The sequence below is a fragment of the Myripristis murdjan genome, chromosome 3, assembly GCF_902150065.1.
Source record: "Myripristis murdjan chromosome 3, fMyrMur1.1, whole genome shotgun sequence".
In the NCBI taxonomy this organism is placed as follows: Eukaryota; Metazoa; Chordata; class Actinopteri; order Holocentriformes; family Holocentridae; genus Myripristis; species Myripristis murdjan.
This window is the reverse complement of record NC_043982.1, coordinates 39,923,761-39,943,603: the sequence shown is the minus strand read 5'-3', so window position 1 is coordinate 39,943,603 and position 19,843 is coordinate 39,923,761. Positions and strand designations below refer to the sequence as shown.

At 41.5% G+C, this 19,843-nt stretch overlaps 1 protein-coding gene across 3 annotated transcripts in view; it reads left to right on the top strand.

The window, feature by feature from the left end:
• shank2b (SH3 and multiple ankyrin repeat domains 2b) overlaps positions 1–19,843 on the top strand; it is a 204,837-nt gene that overhangs the window by 124,374 nt on the left and 60,620 nt on the right. For all 3 annotated transcript variants that reach the window (XM_030076268.1, XM_030076260.1, XM_030076253.1), the window contains exons 12-14: positions 4,890–5,029; positions 7,160–7,273; positions 15,548–15,629. In XM_030076268.1, the coding sequence (XP_029932128.1) occupies positions 4,890–5,029; positions 7,160–7,273; positions 15,548–15,629 (336 nt within the window). The remainder of the gene's footprint in view (positions 1–4,889; positions 5,030–7,159; positions 7,274–15,547; positions 15,630–19,843) is intronic.

Genomic DNA, 19,843 nt, shown 5'->3' with positions numbered 1-19,843 from the left:
AGAACAGATTCAGCACAGTCCCTCAGTGATGACGTGCAGTTATTTTTGAATACGAGAAGAGTGTTGCGGGAGCTGCGAAAATTTACAGAGGAAGGTGTGAAGATTGCTAGTTAACTTTGTATTTTCACAATAAAAGTATTGTGCACAGCCAGAGCTAAAGTTTAAAGGCTGTCTTTCTTCAATGCATGGTCGATGACAGACAAAACAACTTTATTTCAGTTCTCTAGCTGATTGGTCACTGTGTTAATGCGGATATTGATGGCCATGATTGTGCCATTGGTAGCTCCTCCTGTCAAAATAGCAGGATGAGAGCGGAGGCGTGAAGGTTAATGCCACATGTCCAAAGCAAAAACGTATTTTTTGGTCATTTGATTCATTTTCTGAAACATAAACCATCACTTTTTTCTACATCAGAATAATTTCCTTTGATTGAACAGACATATAGTATCTTTACTGTCTCTTTTCTCACTTATTTGTTTATTTGTTTTTTCGAGATTTTTTTTTGATTGCTTGTTCAGTAAACCAAGGTTAAGGTTAGAGAAAGGGTAGGTTTAGGCGTAAAAACCACTCGGTTACCGTCACGTAACATAACGTTTGCAAAAAAATGGGCAACACTCTCGCTTCATGTTGGACCTGGGACGCCTGATAATGCAGATGTCAGACTAAGTGATTGCAAAAGTTCATGTGATATATTACCAACAAATGAAATCCGTTCATCTTGAAACGTAGTTGAGAATGCAGGTTAGTTGTATGAGTTTTTAGGAGGCAGGGCTCGTGTTTTATCACTGTACATGTTAATTAAACCACCTTAACTAAACTAGACATCACAAAATATTATCCAGTAATGATGCTAGAATTAACCAGTCAGTGTCAGCAGTAATGCAGTGTCATACACGTGCCAGCCATAGCACCTCTACATAATTTGAATTTGTTTTCTTGCATTGTTGTCTTTGGCAACAGTTGCACTTGCAGCTAAGGGGCCGTCTAAAAAGTACATACACAAGGAAACAAAAAATGCATTAAAGCAAAGAAAAAAATGAATAACGCATAAAATGACATTGCGAAAACATATTTCTTGAAGAATATCCATGACTAAAACATGCAACTTTATCAGGTTTTGCTTTTCTTTTCTTTTTTTTTTTGTTCACTTTAATCCATTTTTATTTTCTTTTGTATGTACTTTTTAGACAGTCCTTTAATTTGCAGAGTGGGTTTTCTCACTGGAGACAAAGATGGAAAATTTCTCTCTTAAAACATTTCGCATTATCAGAGAGATGAGTCATCAAATTTACTTTCAATTACCAGCTGATTAAGAATATGACACTTTCACTTTACTTTTTATTATGTCACTTTAAACCAGTTTGAGGGAATTTGACCATTTTGTCAGAGGGAGTTTGCTCTGAGGCCGTTTGGTCTGATGTCCAGTTTTACTAGAACCTAGACTTTTCAAAGTTTTCCTGAGAGCTGAAGCCTTTTAGTCTGAGGAAATAATCCTGTTTTGTCTGAGGTATGAGGATGTCTGAAAATGTACACCGTATCCTTGTTTCCAGTGCCATTTCACTTGTTTCAGGAAGTTTTTTGGGGGGAGGGAGTATAAAAATGCCTAAACAAGGCATAATAATAATAAGGCAGCTGGCTAGTTTCAAGAAGAGGGCACTTTTGAATGATTTTACGACTGAATATAAGACTAAATGACTTAAGATGCAGATTTAGTTCGCACCTGCTGAACAGAAATCGTACCTGCCGCCTATTACTGATGACTGTTCCTGCAGTCTGGTAACATTTTTCTATTCTCTGTTTTTGGGCCATTGAAGTCACTAGGTTGGACAGTGGAGCCAGCAGGCACGAAAGTAATAGTAAGAAAAACAGATGCCATGCTTAGTCAGCCTGGATATTGTGAACAGCTGTTTTCCCAGGTCAAAATACTAAACGTCCAAACACTTTACATAACAGAATTAAAGAAAACCACCTTGAAAGTTGAACACATAAGTCTACAAGCAGGAGGGAGCAAAGAGACGAAGAATTAAGGAGACATGTTCTGACACCACAAGGGCTTATTTTTATTCAGATTCCTGTTTTTTTTTTTTTTTTTTTATAACAAAATGTATGAAGTCCAACCCATAGTGGCATACAATCACAATGTAAAAAGGTTGACAACAATTGAAACCACCATAAAAAGGTGATTTAAAGATTTAAAGTCAAAGGAGTTTTTTTTTTTTGTTTTTTTTTAAATGTGTTTCGGTGTTTGGAAAGTGGTGACAGTGTGGCTGTATCGCAGTGTCATGCAGTGTTTGTAGTTCCCCGGTTTTGCGTAGCTGCAGTGTCGTACGTGGCTTTCCCTGGAAAATGTGCGAGCTGTCTCTCGCTAGATCTTGAATGGGGTTAGCTCTCCAAAGGCCCATGAAGGTTTGAGGAGGAGCACAGTCTACAGGACAAGGTGACCCACTTACTGGAAAAAAACCCTTTCCTTCCTCTCTCACTCCCTCGCTTCTTCACTTCACCTCCCTCTTTTCTCTTTCATCTCCCACTTCTTCCTCACTGTGGTTTTATTTCACTGCTCTTTTGACTTCTATCTATTCTAGTCTTCTGTTCTATGCCTCAATCTGAGTGTGACTCAAACGCTCAACATGTGCACGATCCAAAAAAAAAAAACAAAAAAAAAACGGAGTGTAAAGTTAACACATGTTAGCTGAAAACTCGACAGCAGCAAATCTGTTATTACTATTAAAGTCAGCTGTTCAAAAGTTGATGGGTTGATGGACGTGAGCTCATGTGCTCAATGTCCTTTTGTTTTGGTTTTATTTGGAAAAGTCAAAACAGCTTTGTCTGAATTTCTAAGGCAATGCCTCTGCACAAATGCAGTTAAAAGCTTCATAATTGTCAATGAAGTAGAGGCTGTTAGTAATCAATATATATATATATATATATATATATATATATATATATATATATATATATATATATATATATATATAAACAGTGCTGATATGGGTCTAAAGAATAGAGTAGATTGATGAAGACAAATTTACAATTAGTTTTTTATTCACCTGGAATTCAGAGATTTAACAAAACATTTTATGTGCTGTAGCCATTTTGTCTTAGCATTTCAGAGATACTTAACACCTCAAACATCTTTATTATTTAATACTGATAAATTAAACTTATTCTGTTAATGTGGGAATGGGAACAATGTGCCATAAGGACCCAAGAGTCTGCAGGTTCCCATTCCAACCAAACAGCACACCTGCTTGTTTCTTAGTGAAACTTCACCCAGAGAAGTGGAGCGAACTGGTGAAACTGTGTTTGGACAAAATAAAAACCTGACTTTGCGCCCTGCATAGTACATGGTTGCCCATCTGCATTATTATCATTATTTTTTTTTTCATTCATATTCCTAGCAAGCAGCGGAAGTCCCCCCACATCCTGACCCTAACCATAAAGTCCCGAGGAAATAACCTCACATGACCTCTACTTCTAATAAAACAAAGCATTTTAATTGGTGACATCATCCTGCACTAGTGGGTGTAAGAAAAAAAAAAAAATCAATCAATAAAACCTTCACAAATCTTGAAACATCCTCTCTCATCCACCTCTCCCTTCAAATAAAATTGTGTTTCTCTCCCAAATTGAGATCCTATTGGGTTAGGGCTCGGTCTGTCTTATTGGTTTACACTTGTGAATGATCCTTCCCTGCACTTCGCCCCACACAAACATGCTGGATCAACAGAAAATACATCAAATCAAAACAGTAAGAGTCCATTTCATGGGATCTTTAACCACCTCTAACGCTGTGTCTTAACGTCACCATCCATTTGTTGGCCAGCCACAGCATTTCTGCCAGGAATACGAGTGGGGAAAAACTGCGCTACCCACCCCTGTGTGGTAACGCCTCCGGTTGTGGCAAGTGTTGTTATGGAGACTGACCACTAAGTGGTGCTCAATTACCATATCAGACACATCAAGCACCTCCAGCGTCTACTCTGTATCACGTATGTATGAATAGATGAGGGAATGATAGAGATCACTCTAGTTTGATGCTGAAGTAGCCTTTTCTGCCCAGCATAGATATAGCTTTACATGTATTTAATCTGTACTGTATTTAACCAACAACTGTGCTTACATACTGATTTGTTGTTCATATTTAATGCTCTGAAAGTCTCAGTATCATTTACTCTTCATATACAGTTACAACCACAATTCACAAATGGCAGATGCTTTTATCCAAAGTGATATACATATGGGATTTTTATACACCACAAGCAAAGATTTAATCAGGAGAGAGCAACGACATCAAGTGCCAGAAAGCTCTGGTTGTGGTCCAGAGGACGGAGGAGCCACACGGCAGAGCAAAGTGGGAATGTATAGAGAGCATGAGGAAGTCCATAGAGGAAGGGAGAAAGCATAGAGACCTGCATTTTTTTTTATATGGGGGATTACACAATCCATTAGGTGAGAAGTTATTCCCTATGCATATACAACACTATTTTCCTCTTGTAGTGTATTTTTCTCTGTCTTACATTTGCTTTACAATATTTCCTATCTGCAACACCACCGAGTAAGTCCCTCATAGCTCTCCGTGTGGTCTTAAGGTTGTCCTTGTCTCCTACCCAGAAGCCACTGCAGCTCTGTGAGTCAGAGCCCGCCTATATTCTGCCCCACTTACTGTAGCAAGACTCCCGCCTGCTGACCTCTGAATTTCTCCTCTAGATAGCTGCTGTGCATGTGTGTGAGAGAGAGAGAGAGAGTGAGAGAGCATTTGCAGATAACGTGCCTGGGTGCCAAGTTGTGTATGTACACCCGCTGTATGTGTGTGTGTGTTGACGTCTGTTGCATAGTGTTGCTTTACCTGCGGTCCTGAGCTGACCCGTGCTGCTCTCCCTCTCCGGCAGTCCCGGCGGTCATGTGGAGGCGGTGGCCACCAGGAGGAAGCTGTACAGCGCCGTTCCAGGCAGACACTTTGTGGTGGTTCGTCCCTACACTCCCCAGGCGGAGGGAGAGATCAACCTCTACAAGAACGACCGGGTCAAAGGTGAGACTGAGAGCAACCTCAGTCTGGTGGTCACATCTTTGCATTGTTATTTATCAATTTATTCAATTTTAACTTATGTTTTTTTTTTTCCTATACTGAGGTGTAGTGTCCTCCAGCTACAGTTTCCAAAGCTTGATCTCCCGTGTGGATATACTTTTCAGAAATGTCCCCAAGTAATATACACCTGTTCGAAGCTACAAAGTCATTTACATCACAAGTAACACACCGTCAAGATAAGAGCATAAAAAGTAAACATAATAAAACATGGAGCATAATAATACATGAGATTTGTATAGCGCTTTTCACGGTACCCAAAGTCGCTTACAGAAAAACAAATTTAAAAGGATAAAACTAGATTTAGGGAGTAAAAAACAGAAAAGAGACAAAACGAAGCAACAGTCAGTAAAAGGGAGTTAAAAGAGCAGTTAGGGAGGGAAAGCAAGTCTTTTTGAGGACTGTACATACACATAGGACACAATAAATACAGTAAAAATTAAACCAGGTCTTGCAGTAAGTACAGTAAAATATTAGTAGTAAAAGATGGGCAAGAAGCAGCAGATTGCTATAAGAAATCCCTCTTGTAAAAGTGAGTTTTGAGGAGTGATTTAAAAGGAGATACGGAGTTGCTAACCTAAATTCCTCAGGTAGGGCGTTCCACAGCTGCGGGGCCCTGATGGAAAAGGCCCGGTTTCCCTTAGTAATGGGGCGAGCTGTGGGAACAGTTAAGAGGGTGAATAAAGGATATCAAAACTGAAAGATTACAAAATAAACTACCACATGCGCTGATTCATTGCTGCTATCAGCTCACAGTGTATCTGGAAATGAAACACCAAGGGGAAAGAAAGTCTTATGAAATTACATCAATAAGCTCTATAGTGTCTCAGGCCTTTGGTTGCATATGGGCTGACACTGTATGACAGGGAATGATCACAAAGTGGGAAAAAAAATCAATACTGGAGGAAGCTAAGCGATGACAGATGACCATCGAGTCCAAATGCTCCAATTTGATGGCCACTAATGTCAGCTGGGGTCGTAGGGAGCAGTGTTTCAGGGATTTTATGACGTTATTTTGTTTTATGCTGTTGTTTAAAATGAAAAGTACGTCACTTTTGCCCCGTCCTCATTTATTTTGCCTCACAGTTTCTATTGCTATTACACACCGAACCCTCGGCTGCTCTCCACAATCACCTGAGCCACAGTTCTCTCAGGCTAAAAATTATCATAGAGCTATAATTATTATTCTGCCCAGCTACAGTGTGAACCCACACTCCCAAAAAACCAAGCGTCTCGCCTTGCACGTAACTAATACATAACTAATAGCCAGTGTTACCTTTGAACTTTATAATTGGCTTAATCATAGATTGAATTCATCAGGAATGTCACAAAAATTGATGCTTAGACCAAGTCATTATCAAAATTTTAGAAAAATACCAGTGCGGGTGTTTTTCTTATCAATTGTATCGACAAAACTTGATTCATCACTCTGTAACCCAGTGTTGTTTTAGCATATGAGTGCAGGCTAACGTAGCTTTATCCTGGGTGTGTAAATACAAAAATATTTAAAGTTGCAGTCACGCTTACAGGAATGCAAAAAAAAAAAAAAAAAAAAATCATTTCATGCAGGTTCTTTCATTTGAGTGTTTTTTGTTGGGTTGTTTTGTCCTCTACCTGAAGGCTGTAGAGGCCAAATCTGCACTTGTAACTCAGTGTTCTCAGTGTAAAGAAGCCTATTTGTTAAAATGCGTGAAACACATGAATTTGGTGTTTACTTGTTCATATTTATGCAAAGTTTTTAAAGAAAGGAGTGAGAACTTTTGCTGTGGTATCAAATCAGGTATCAAGCTTTGCAGAATTTCCTTGGTATTGGTGTCAACTACCAGAATCCTGGTTTAATGACATGCCTAGTATAGATAATATATTATTTCCTATATTCTTGGTACAGCAGGTTTCAGTGTCAGTACACTGTAGGAAACTTACAAATTGTTATTCAAATGTGGCCGTTAAAATGATCTCAAGGGATTTTCTGTTGTTTCATGACGTTTTGTGCTGTGAAACTAAAGTGTCTTTCCTATCCTCTCACCCATCTCCCACCCCACCTGTGCGCTCCCTCCCCATCCCCCACCTGTCCAGTTCTGAGCATCGGAGAGGGGGGTTTCTGGGAGGGCAGCGCCCGTGGCCAGGTGGGCTGGTTTCCAGCTGACTGTGTGGAGGAGATCCCGGCCAAGGCCAGCGAGGAGAGGAGCTGTAAGTCTGACCCCCTGGGGCTGTGGGACGGTGGGAGGCTGGACAAACAGTTATGTAGGACACACACTGGTTGCCATCACCCAGTTTTGGAGAAAAAGGATGGGGGGAGGGGGCAAAGACAGCAAGCGTAGGCTGGTTGCTGTAGGTTCCTGAGGCGCTTGGATAGCATGTGGTGACTTTTTACTCCATGTGCTGCCTGCATCAGGGCCTCTCTGGTCCTCTGTGTGCCCGTCTCTCGGTGTCTCCTCGGGCTGTGGCGCACAAGGCTAAGCGCTACATTGCCCTGCTAACTCAGCTGTGCCCTGATGTCCTCTGGGTGCATGCTAATGAACAAATCACGCCATGCTCTGTTCCCTATTAATGCCACATTTTTCCTTGTCCTTACTTTATCTTTGACTCTCCCTTCCTCTCTCTCTTTCTGTGTGTTCTCTGGTTAGCGAGTGCCCTCAGTATGTCTGCGAGGGATTTTTTTTTTTAAAACAGGTGTCTCTTTTCTGTCTGTCCTACCTTCTTCCTTGTCCCATGATCTTTTTAACTCTTTTATACGACGTTCTCTGATGTTGTTTACTTATTGACATTATCAGAAAGAGTAGTTTTGCCAAAGTCAAGTCCCTGCGCCCACCCGCGTTCCCTCCATCTCTCCCTCTCCTGATCTTAGGAGCAAGTCAGCAGCGATGGAGGCAGATGGGGAGCAACATGTTCTTCTTCTCTCTCTGGCTGTTTGCCTTCTTCTGGGTGGCTTATTTTAAAGCCTAACCCAAGGCCATTGGCGTAAGGAGCTCTTCTCACACTGTGCCAGATCCAAATTGCCCCTAGGTCTGCCTCCAAAGAAAGCCTGTCAGAAAATGGGAGCACAGTATGGTGGCTTGCAAAGACCCACTCAAAGGCAGCCGCGGCCAAGGCCAGTGGCCAAGCACGTGTGTGTGCTGCAGTTGGACAGGCAGTGAATGGCAGGGGAGTGTTGCAGGCATGACAGTTGTGGCTGATTGCGAGAAGAATTGAATAGCCACACACTTGTTCAAATTCCATCATTTTGACATGAAAACGGCATGAAAAGTATTTCATCTATTCTGTTCTTTTTGCATGAGACAGTGTCATCGACAGCAGGTCTGTTTTTTTTTTTTTGATGGACATTTACCGCTGTGTCACACTGTGGGTGGCTGACCAAAAGAGCGACTGAGGGAAAAACAGGCGATGGAGAAATATGTGTCAGTCCAGAATGACTTACCAGGCTCTGTGATAGTCTGGCTTCCTGTCCAGGATGTTACCCTGCCCTCTGCCCCGTGCATGCTGGGATAGCTTCCAGCCCCATCCCAAATCTGACAAGGTTAAGTGAGTGTAGAAAATAGATGGATGGGATAAATACATCAACAGTCTCGGAGTGGACCGAGCGGATCGGTCCACTCTTCTCTTATTTTTGCCATCATGTGTCCATTATATGTGTGTGAATTTTATGAAATGCTGAAATGTCATGCTCTCAAATTTTGTGGCGCAATATAAAGTGAACGAAAAACACTGTGTTCTGAAGTGGCTGGGGTTGGCACAATCAGAAGAGCCATGTTTACTATTTACCTATCATTACCAAATGTTAGCTAATGTTTCATAATGTTAACCATGACCTTTTCTAACCATAGATAGATAGATAGATAGATAGATAGATAGATAGATTTATTTATGGATTAAGACGATGGATAACCAAGTAGTTTTGGTGGTTAACAAAGCTAACAAAGCGAGTGAAAGTGGCTTAAGTAGCTAATGTTAACTAGTGTTCACACATGCATGAACGTTAAAAGTCACATAATGCCAACACATCCTCCACCACATTGGCTATAAGTCTAAATATTCATATGGAATCTATTTTGGTTCAGAAACGTTGATATTTCATCACATTTATTGGGTTGCAGAAATGTTAAATGGCAACATTTTATTCTGGTGACAGGATTGGAAAAATAGACTTCTTACATGACGGTAGAAGACAACCATGACAAAATTTAAACGTTTGTTCACTTCATATCTTCTTATCATATCTTCATATCTTCTTAGCCAACATAGTTCTTGTTTTCATACAAAGGCAAAACCAGAGAAATGCCAACTAATGTTCATACAACAACAACAACAAACGCAGAGCTGGCTCAGCAGTTAGAGCATGTCTGGGGCGTCGTGGTGAACAAATATTTTGTTGACATTTCAGTACATGCAAGTCAACACTGAAACTGCTGCTTTAAACAGAGCGAATCATTTGTCAGGCTGATCATGCTGAGCCATTGTTTCCTCTACAAAGTGTTCCTGTCACCATTTATCACCTCATTTGAGAGAACAGTGTTTTTTGCATCCAATTTTGCAGAATTTTTTATTGAATTTTATCATTTCAATTCACTTTTAACGATTCAGTACATACATAAATACTTGGATAGAAACCCAGCTGCTGTCTTTTGCTTGACAGTCAATATTTATTTTACCAGCTGTGCTCATTTACACATGACGTAGGAGAAACCTCAGTCTGTAGCCCTGCTTTATCAGTGACCTGTGTGTGTGTGTGTGTGTGTGTGTGTGTCCGTCCATGAAGGCTGTGAGTTTCCCAGTGTGTATTCCCATTGACAGATCCCTGATCGCTCTCAAGGGTCCAAACTCTAACTCTAACAAAGCACATCTAAGCTGGGTTTAATCCTGCTGCATCACATCCATTGAATTAGAGGGATTAGGAACTAAAGGTGTTTTAGTTAAATAAGTCTCTCTCTCTCTCTCTCTATCTCTCTCTCTCTCTCTCTCTCTCTCTCTCTCGCTCTCTCTCTCTTTCGCTCTCTCTGTGTGTGACTATGTGTGTGTGCGTGTGTGTGTGTGAATGCGTGGGTTGTAAGGATGAAGAGGTAAGAGCAAAATCCAGATATAGCACATACTTCTCATATGAGAGAGAGAGAGAGAGAGAGAGAGAGAGAGAGAGAGGGAGAAAAGCGATATGTTGTTATGGTGCACTTGACCTCGTCTGTGAAATGTCAACTTTGCTCCTTTCCTGCACCGGAGCCGATATTTTGACCAGTTATATTGTGGAAAAGTAGGCCGAGGTTCTCTCACGGCGTCTTTGAAAGGTCGAAGTATTTCTATAAGATAAAGATGAACCCGGCCTGATCCGAGCGGCGTCGTAGTACACAGGCGCGACTGGACGCCTGCTTTTGAGGATTCGTGACTCGACTCCAGTCAATTACACTGAGGACTTAGATCAATCATCCAAATCAATCAGTGAAATTATTGATTTGATATATGCATTTTACATTTAAACAAAATGAAATGAACAGAGAGTTTAAAAAAGACTACCAGAGCAAGAGCAAGATCTATTCAAGAGTTGAACTTGAACTTGGCAGATACAACGTAGAAACAACTTAGGAGGTTACAATAAAGACCTACACAGACTATGAGAATATATCCTGCAGAATATCTCTGATGGAGTGACTAACTTTTTCCTCCAGCACATATTGTGAGCTTTGGCTTCATGAAAATTGAGGGCAACACCTTTGGAATACAAACGTGACTCAAGGCTTACCAAAATCAAGGCTTGACTCGGACATGACCTGGGAGGCTTGGACTTGGGCTCAGATTTGATCCACCTGATGTTATCGACTGTAATCAAACCCCTGAATGGACGTTACCAATCCCTGCTGCACCTTCTAGTGGCTCAGAGGCTGTTAGCATCTGTTCCCATCTTCAGTCTGTCCTAACCAGTCCAATGGGACCTGGAGCCAGACGAACCGTGACGTAGATTAAAGACCAACGAGGTCGGTCGCAGACGGAGGTTTTGGGGTGCAGGATGGGTCAATCACACGGACCTTGACTCCAGACACCCGGCATCGAGTTCTGATTCAAGCAAGAACTGTGTTTGTTTTTCTCGCAAGTTCACCTTGGCAAACGTGGATTCGGACTGGGTTTGGTGATGCTGCAACAACCAGCCTTCAGATTTTCCCATAAAAATCCCCCTTCAACTTGAAACGTGAGTTCACAAATATGATCGTGTGCTTATACATTTTATTTAATGCTGCATTTTTCACACACTAGATGAAAATCTGTGTACTAATTGTCATAATGGCAACCAGAATTTTGCCAACAACTGCCGTTTTCTGTGTCATCTGGATTAAAATTAGATAGAAAATGGCAATTATTGGCAAAATTCTGGTTGCTGTCATGGCGTTTGGTTTATAATATTAATGCACACACATGCACACACACACACACACACACACACACCTGTCCAGTGTATTCTTTGCATCACATGTCTTCTTAGAAGTGTTAGGAGGAATTACATTAAATGTGCTGCGAGTTGGTAAAGCACTTACAACCACTGTGGGTGGAAAGCGATGAAAATAGGAGAGACACCGGGTGGAGGAGAGCGAGGTTTGCTCTCTCAATCATCCACTGATAGATGCACTCAAGCTGTTATTTTCTTATTTTGTCAGGATTGGCTATTAGTTTTTGGACTAAAATAGTGTTTTATATAGAAAACCGCTCTGTCCTGTTATGTAAAATAATCAGCAGTAATTCCTGAGAGCGGGAACAGAACATGCCTCACACAGAAAAGGCTTGCTTTGCATAGACGAGCAATCAGAATATCAAACTGAAATTTTGTGTCGTGCTTGTAACTGTAAAGTGTTTGTGCCCTAAAAATGTTTAACATAGGGTCTAAAATGTTGCTATAAATTGCATAGATCTGCAAAAAGAGCAGCACACCCAAACAAATCAAAAGAAGATATTATATGAACTTAAAGAAATGTAGTCTAACTGAAACAAAAATAACTAAATAAATAAATGTCATGCTACCATTAGAGCCATTGATACTGAACATAAAGTTGTGCCATTCGATACTCACTTGCATCCAACATTTATACACTTTATGCACATTGGCTCAAGGCTTCAATAAGGAAATTGTCATCAGACCATTTCTCTGAATAGGTGTTGCATTTTTGTAAATTTATTGACATTTATACAAGATGCGATCATGTATGTGGATTGGTGTTTGCCTTGATTTATCATAGTCTGTGGATTACAGAGCAAAAACGTCTATTTTTTTTCTTTTTCTTTTTCTTTTTCCCAACAGCATTGCACTAGTTGTTGTGTCTTCTACATCACATGATTTCCCCTAGCATTACGGGTATAAAACATGTCACTATAGTACAGTGAGTCTAAATCTATAAGATGTGCATATCTATATTTTTTTCATGTTACTTTCATGAAACTTGATGGGGTTCATTTGTACCCAAATACTGAAACACATGCCTACATATACACATGTGCACAGTGATTGTCTATACAAGGCATTATAATCAATACTTAACTCACTAGCTATTTTTCACAGGATCATATGTTCATTTTAATATCACCTATGATACCATTTTATCATGTAGGTGATAAATTTCAGGTCAATTCAGCCAAAGTGATGTGAATTAAGCGGCTTGTAAACTGATCTGTTGCAATGATCAGATTTAAAAGCCTCTGATGCTTTTGACACAAACCAGGCAACGCTCTGAGAAATATCCATTTTGTTAAAATAATAATGATAATTCGGGAGGTTGTGCTGGGCCACAGTTTGACAGTGATCAGATCAATTTTATTGACTTTTTGTTATTTAATATCTCTTTTGTCCCAGTTCTCGAGTGCCCTTGAAAAACAATGAATTAGTTGGTTAGTTCCCATTCAGTTTGTCACTGTAGCAAACCGTCACATGGACGCTGCTCTAAATGAACTGCAGTCCCACAGCAGCCCCGCTTGGAAGCTCAGTAAAGATGATTTATTGCTCATAAAAAAACTTTCTCGCTCATTTGTTATTCTCTTTGTGAGACTGGTGTCACAGAGAGAGAGGGAGAAGGACAGATAGGGAGGGCCATTACACACACACATACACACACACACACACACACACACACACACACACACACACACACACACACACAGGGAGGCCTTTCAAGCCACCACACATGCACCTTCCCTATTGATCTGTGACCATAGAAACCAGCTGGCCACAGTCAGACAACCGTTGCCATGGAGTTTGCCTGTGTTGTGATGTAGTATTCTCTCTCTCTCTCTCTCTCTCTCTCTCTCTCTCTCTCTCTCTCTCTCTCTCTCTCTCTCTCTCTCTCTCTCTCCCCTCCATCTCTATATTTTTTCCTTGCACACATTCATCCCTTTTCTTCTGCCCTCTCTTTAGCAGCAAGCAAAGAGCTGCAGTGCATCTCTCTCTCTCTCTCTCTCTCTCTCTTCCTCTCTCTTCCTCTCTCTTCCTCTCTGGTTCGATTGGCTACCTCCGGCTACATCCTACCTCCTCCGATCTGACACTGTGGATGTAGAAATGGGAAGAGAAAAAAAAATGTTCCTGCAAAGATGGCAGGATGTAAGCCGGATCAGAGGAGATGGAGTTTCTGTGAAAGTGTGACAGCTGGTGTGAGAAAGTGTGTGAGAAAAAAAAAGTGGGGGAGAGAAAAAAAGAGGGAGGAGAAGATGTGGTGCTGAAGAGGGCAAATGGGCAAGACAGGCTAAAGTGGGAGGAAACTGCACTCTACAGGTCATGTGTGGTGTGTGTATGTCTGTGTGTGTGTATGAGTGTAAAGTGTACTTTCTATGTAGATTAGCCTACGGTCTTTTTTAACAGTCACGTTAATCCATGAAAGCACATGGTTTGATAATATTTCAGATGCCTCTCGAGTAAAATCAATGCAAGGGAGTCGCAGTGATGACGGCGAGGCCAGCAGTGAACTGTGGGAAGCTTTTGAATAAGTCAGGGATCTGATCAGCCTTAAAGGGACAATCCTTCATGGTAAACTTCCATCTCTGATCCAGTGGAAAACATTCATGGCGTAATATTTTGATTTTACAACTGTGAAGCACTTTCAAAAGTTCTTTTTAAAAGCGTCACACTCATCACGCTCAGTGCTTCTCAAACACACGTGTTTCCACATTACTATCTCGATAAAGACCTTAAAATCACAGAGAAAATTGCACCGCTGACTTCAGACCTGCTTGTTGTTGGTCAGTCACTTTCAACTGCCTCAAGATAGCAATGCACCACCAATTCGCCTGACCACACCTCATTTTAAGACCAACACGCCTGTGGGCGCACAGATGGGCGCAAGTGCTTTTGCTTTTTATGCAAAGTGGGCGCTGGATGGGAAAATGACAACTGCACCGGTTGGAAACCAGCAAAGACACTTGTGTCACGCTTGGTGCCGCTTTTAGCGTTTTTCCACTATAGTGCCGTGCCGCGCCGCGCCGTGAAATTCACGGTTCCGCATTCATTCCCACTACACCAGCCCGCTTGGTTCCGGGAACCAACCGTGAAAGATTTCAGCCCGGTTTGACATCTGGTGCTGGCCCGGTTAGAACACAAGTGTCAACCATTAAACCGTCAGCCAGTAGGCTATTATTTACAAACATTAGTCTCTGGAGAGATTATGGAAGAAATTGATTTGCTTGCTGAGTTTTTTGTTGGGTTTTTCTGTTGTGTAGCCTAGTTTACATTTTTCTTACAAATGGAAATGGAAATGTGACCACTAAGTGCAGATGGCAGAGCATCTGTGAAGATGATGATGATGGCATCAGGCGGGTCAGCCGCGGCACCAGCCGCTCACCTGTCAGATCCGGCCGACCTGACCGGGTGGGCGCGGTACCGGCCGGTGCCAGCCTGCCTGACGCCGACCGGTGGCTTTTTTATTCAAACAAGATTTTGTCTGTTAAAAAAAAGTAGCAAAAAGCTAATGTAACAACTGACAGCTCCTCTTGTTACTATAACAACTCCACGGCAACGAGCGCGCCTCTCTAATTCTATAACGCCGACCCGCTGGTACCATAAGCAATGGAAACACTCCAAGGCCAAACAGGGCCGTGCTGGGCTCAGCCCGGCACAGCCCTTCACTGCACGGCTCTTTATAGTGGAAATGAGCTATTTGTGTCAGCTATACGATAGAGCCCTATATGTTATTGCTGTCTTGTTTGTCTGTATGAGAGAGACTAGTTATACAGACACACTGAACTTGGCAATATCATGCAAAATACATGTGTGCATTCTGCTTTGGGGAATTTTCTGCCTTTAAAGCTGCTCTCCTTCTGTGAGGCAGAGGTGAAAGGCAGGTCAATGTTACAGCAGCCCAGAAAACCAATATCTGTGGCGGGAGGAAAAATGTACACTGCTGTACTCTTTGTAGCCGCTGAGGTTCATCCAAGAGTTTGAATTTGTACATGATCTTATAGTTATTAACTGGATGTAAATACTGATCTCATTCTGCTGTGATTTGGCAGATTCCCGAGCGGACCGCGCTGACCGACGCAAGCTCTTCCGACACTACACTGTGGGGTCTTACGACAGCTTCGACGCCTCCAGGTAAATCATTTAATAATGAATAATTCAGTACACAGTGTGTGCTTGCATGCTACTAGTACTGTCCTGTTACCAAAAAGTCAAGATGAAACCCTTCGACTCTTTGGTCTACAACAACATTTATCTCTGAAAAAAAAAATACCATGGAGTAGATGTTCATTCTTCTTTTCCACAGATCAAACTAAATCCAGGAGATTTCTCTGTCTGTTTTGGATGCATGTAGTTTCAGTATACGTTTTTATGATGACAGAGCTTGGAAATTGACATCACTTGGGAATGTTTATGCACATTTGGCTTGTATGCTGTGCATGTTGGGTTAGCTATGCTGTTCAGTGGATTTAGCAGATTTTTCTACCACTTGTGTGCAAAGAATTTGCAAAGAAAAGCAGTTTATGCAGGGAGAAACTCACAAAGAAAGCCAAGGACCGATATGAGAAAAACTATGCCTTTTTACTTGGTGTGGATTCATACTACCAAGCAATTAATGGACTATTGATCTAGGCACACTGCCTCCTGGCAAATCTCCCACCAAAGTGTTTGGTCCAACTAAAAAATGGTCGCTTGCTCACCTCATTTTAAGACCAGTTGCCACTATTCTCTTAGATTGGACAGTTAGCTAATGATTGACAGGTGGTTGATCCAATCACCTGCTATGTATTTTTGCAAATGCATGTTGCTGCAACCCCTTTTCCATACAGTTTGAACCCCAAAGTGCCCAGCCTGTATTTTGTGTGGTGAGCACCAGTAACAAATCACAGTATAGCTGCACCAGGCTAGCTGCCTCCAGTCACAGTGTGTTTGGCACGAGGGCATACACCTGGGAACAGTCCTAAAAGATTAAGTTACACGCAGTTTACAAATAGAGGGTTGCACAAACTGCAAATCCACAAACTGGCCAACTGTGTGGACTGTCTACTCTCCTCAAGGAATGGTGGTACTCCCACTGCGGCGTGATGAGTGGCGACGAGACGCTCACGAGCTCTGTGTCAGTACACAGATGAAGAAGTGACCGTGTGAGAGAGATTCCTGCTGATCATTTGTTTCTTCAGTTTGCTAAGTTTAATCAGCTTTCTAAGAGCAGAATCCTTCTGATCTTAAAAAAAAAAAAAAAAGCAAAGGAAAAGAAGCAGTAGTGGGGAAAAAGGAGGACTTTAGGGTGAATGAGTGTCATTTCAGCTCAGTGAAAACTCCTGTATAATGGTACCTGACGTCGAATCCCAAGGTTCTCACTGTCCTCTGCTCTTAAGTTATTCTGCCCTCTCTTCTCTTCTCCTCTCTGCTGCCACTATCCACTTCAAAACTGGCTTCATTAGAAAGGAGGATAGATGTGTACATCTCCTCTGTGTGTGTATGTGTGTGTGTGTGTGTGTGTTTGTGAGAGAGACAGAGAGAGAGAGAGAGAGGGAGAAAGAGAAGCATCAGATACACATGGGCCGATGAATGAGTGCCTCGCTTGGAGTGTAGTCTCTATTGTGAACAAATCCTATTTCAGAGAATCAGTCAAAGAGGTGAGCCAAATGTCCTTGCAGACACATGAATATGAATGGGCTGCGGGCCATTAGGGTTGTGTTTGATCACACCACATCTGATAAGGCTTTTGTACTCATTAGGCATCCGTCCAAGATTATCAGGCATGCGGCAGTATATGGAGAATTAAGCGGCCCTTTAACCCAGAGTGTCCTGACAACAATATGGACACCAGTACGTCCCAGCGCCCCAATGATGTCATTCCTCAACCTGTGCTGAAGGCGGATAAATGAATGAATGAATGAATGTATGTTTATTTACCGTCTGTGTCAGAGCACCTGTCCCACATGGCATTACACGACACATTAGAACAGACAGTTATTTTTCACGTCCAAGTCACATGATGATATTAGCCAGAATACAGAACCTGTGCAGCGTGTTTTCTTGAAGTGCACGTAGCCTATAAAAGCAAAAACTTCCTTGATTTCATTTCATCATCACTGCAGATTAATCGGGCATGATGCTTCCTGCTAATTTCAAACAGACATGCTTGCAAATTTGCACAATCTTGTAAATATGTGGACCCACATCTGTAGACAGGAGTCGAGCAGCACGTCATTTCATGTTGACATTATGCTGTTATGCTAATACCAATTACGGACGCATCAACCTTGTTTATTCACAGTTTAAACATGCAGTTATGCCGTAATTCTCACTGAATCTACACTGAACACAGAATTTGTACCAAATTAGAAATCTAAGTGACGTCAGACATTTGCAAGTAAGATTAGATTAGTAGATTTTTTTTTACCAACAACCTCTCAGGTTTTGATCTCATTCACAATCATTAGAGCGGTGGTGGGAAGTGAGGCCCAGAGACCCCCCAAGGGTCCTTGAGGGGCTTCCAGGGTTCCTCAGCAAAATGAGAAATAGTTTAATAGTTTAATTCTCTAGTAATTGTTAGAATACATGGTTTTTGAAGGTACACCAGGCAAATTTGCTGAGTGTCAATTGAAATGAGGACTGTTTTGACGACTGACAAAAAATAGAATAAGAAGATAATATAATGGTTGAGTCTACATGGTTCTTGTTATTGGCTACATTCAGCAAATTGAATGCTAATGCAATTGTTATTCAGTTTTGCAGAGTGCACCTTTAATGTTTGAATCACAACATTTTTAGTCTATTTCTCAGTGTATAAGTATGAAATCTAAATAATTTAATACCTAACACACAAACAAAAATATATTTTGCCGATCAAGGTCCCCATGGGAAGATCACTTCAAATGGGAATCTGCAGGTTAGTAAGTCAGGTTGGGCGTCTGCAGCTGTGTCCTGCATTAGGGTGTGTTCATGTTTGACTAAGCAAAGGCCATAATAGACCGCCACAGAGGGGCAATACATCTCCGCTCCACCCGAACCTGATGCAACCTTGTGGTTGACTTCAGGACTGCTTCCTTAGCAGAAATGTAATAGCGGTTAAATAATCAGTTGGGGTTTGAAAAAATCCAGCTCGCTTAGTCACTATATTGATGTCTAACGCTGCAAATCTAGATAAGACAGATTTAAGTTGCGGACATGCTCCCTTCCTGTCCATTTTTATCACTGTATTACTCACATACTGTATTACGAAATCTGGTGCCATGTAGTGGTATGTAAAATGTGTGAACCCGCGTGTGTGTGTGTGTGTGTGTGTGTGTGCGTGTGTGTGTGTGTGTGTGTGTGTGTGTGTGCTGCTTGCAGTGTAGATGATTAGGGCTGTGGAGGACAGTGTGACATTTCCCTCATTACTCATCCAGATTTCCTCTGGCAGGTCTCGCTCACACAAGCAAAGACCTCTTGGCACAGTGAACATGCTGAAGGGTGTATTTGCTGTGTGTGTGTGTGTGTGTGTGTGTGTGTGTGTGTGTGTGTGTGTGTGTGCATTATGGGTCAAGGTGAACCATCTCCTCTACTAACCCTCACCCAGTGGGGTTATAAAGGCTTGAAAAGGGATTAAAAAAGACAGGAAACGTGACATGGACTTAAGATCCAAGAAAAAATCTCTGTTGAAAACACATCAGAGTCTCTGACATTCAGGACCAGTCATTTAGGCTGGAAATAACCTGAGCTACTGTACATCTGTTAACAATGTTTGCACTGTTCGTTGTTTTTTTTTTGGAAAGCTGACTCGTTTCAGGCACTCACACAAAGCCCTAAATTACATGTACAAGTAATTTAGTCCCACATTCAGTCTTAGATTTTTTTTTCTTCATAGATGTTATAAACAAAAATCTGCCAGTGGGATGAAACAATCCCACCTGTTTCCAATGCTGATCAACTTGTTCCAGTGTCATTGCTGGATACTAGTGGGCTAATCTGCCTCAGTTTATTGTACTTGTTCCCCAGGGAATTCCTGAAACACCACACTGAACATTTTTATATTAGTTTAAAGTAGATCTAAATGGCTACAGATGTCTAGGCTAAGCCTGAGCTACACTGGGTTTAAAAGTGAAAGTTTAGTACATTTTTAGACTGTGTCACTTTGGAATTTAGTTAAATGCTCTATAAATAAATTTGACCTTGGCCATGTGAGATGTATGCCAGAAAGTATGAAGTATTACCTTCTACATATGAACCTCTCTGGTGAATCTGCTTGATTTTAACAGCTGATTGTGCATTACTAAATTATTAAATATGCAACAATTTGCTTATTGCTTGGTCTAAAATGGTTTGGCATATATTGCCAAAAATAATCTGGACTAACCTGC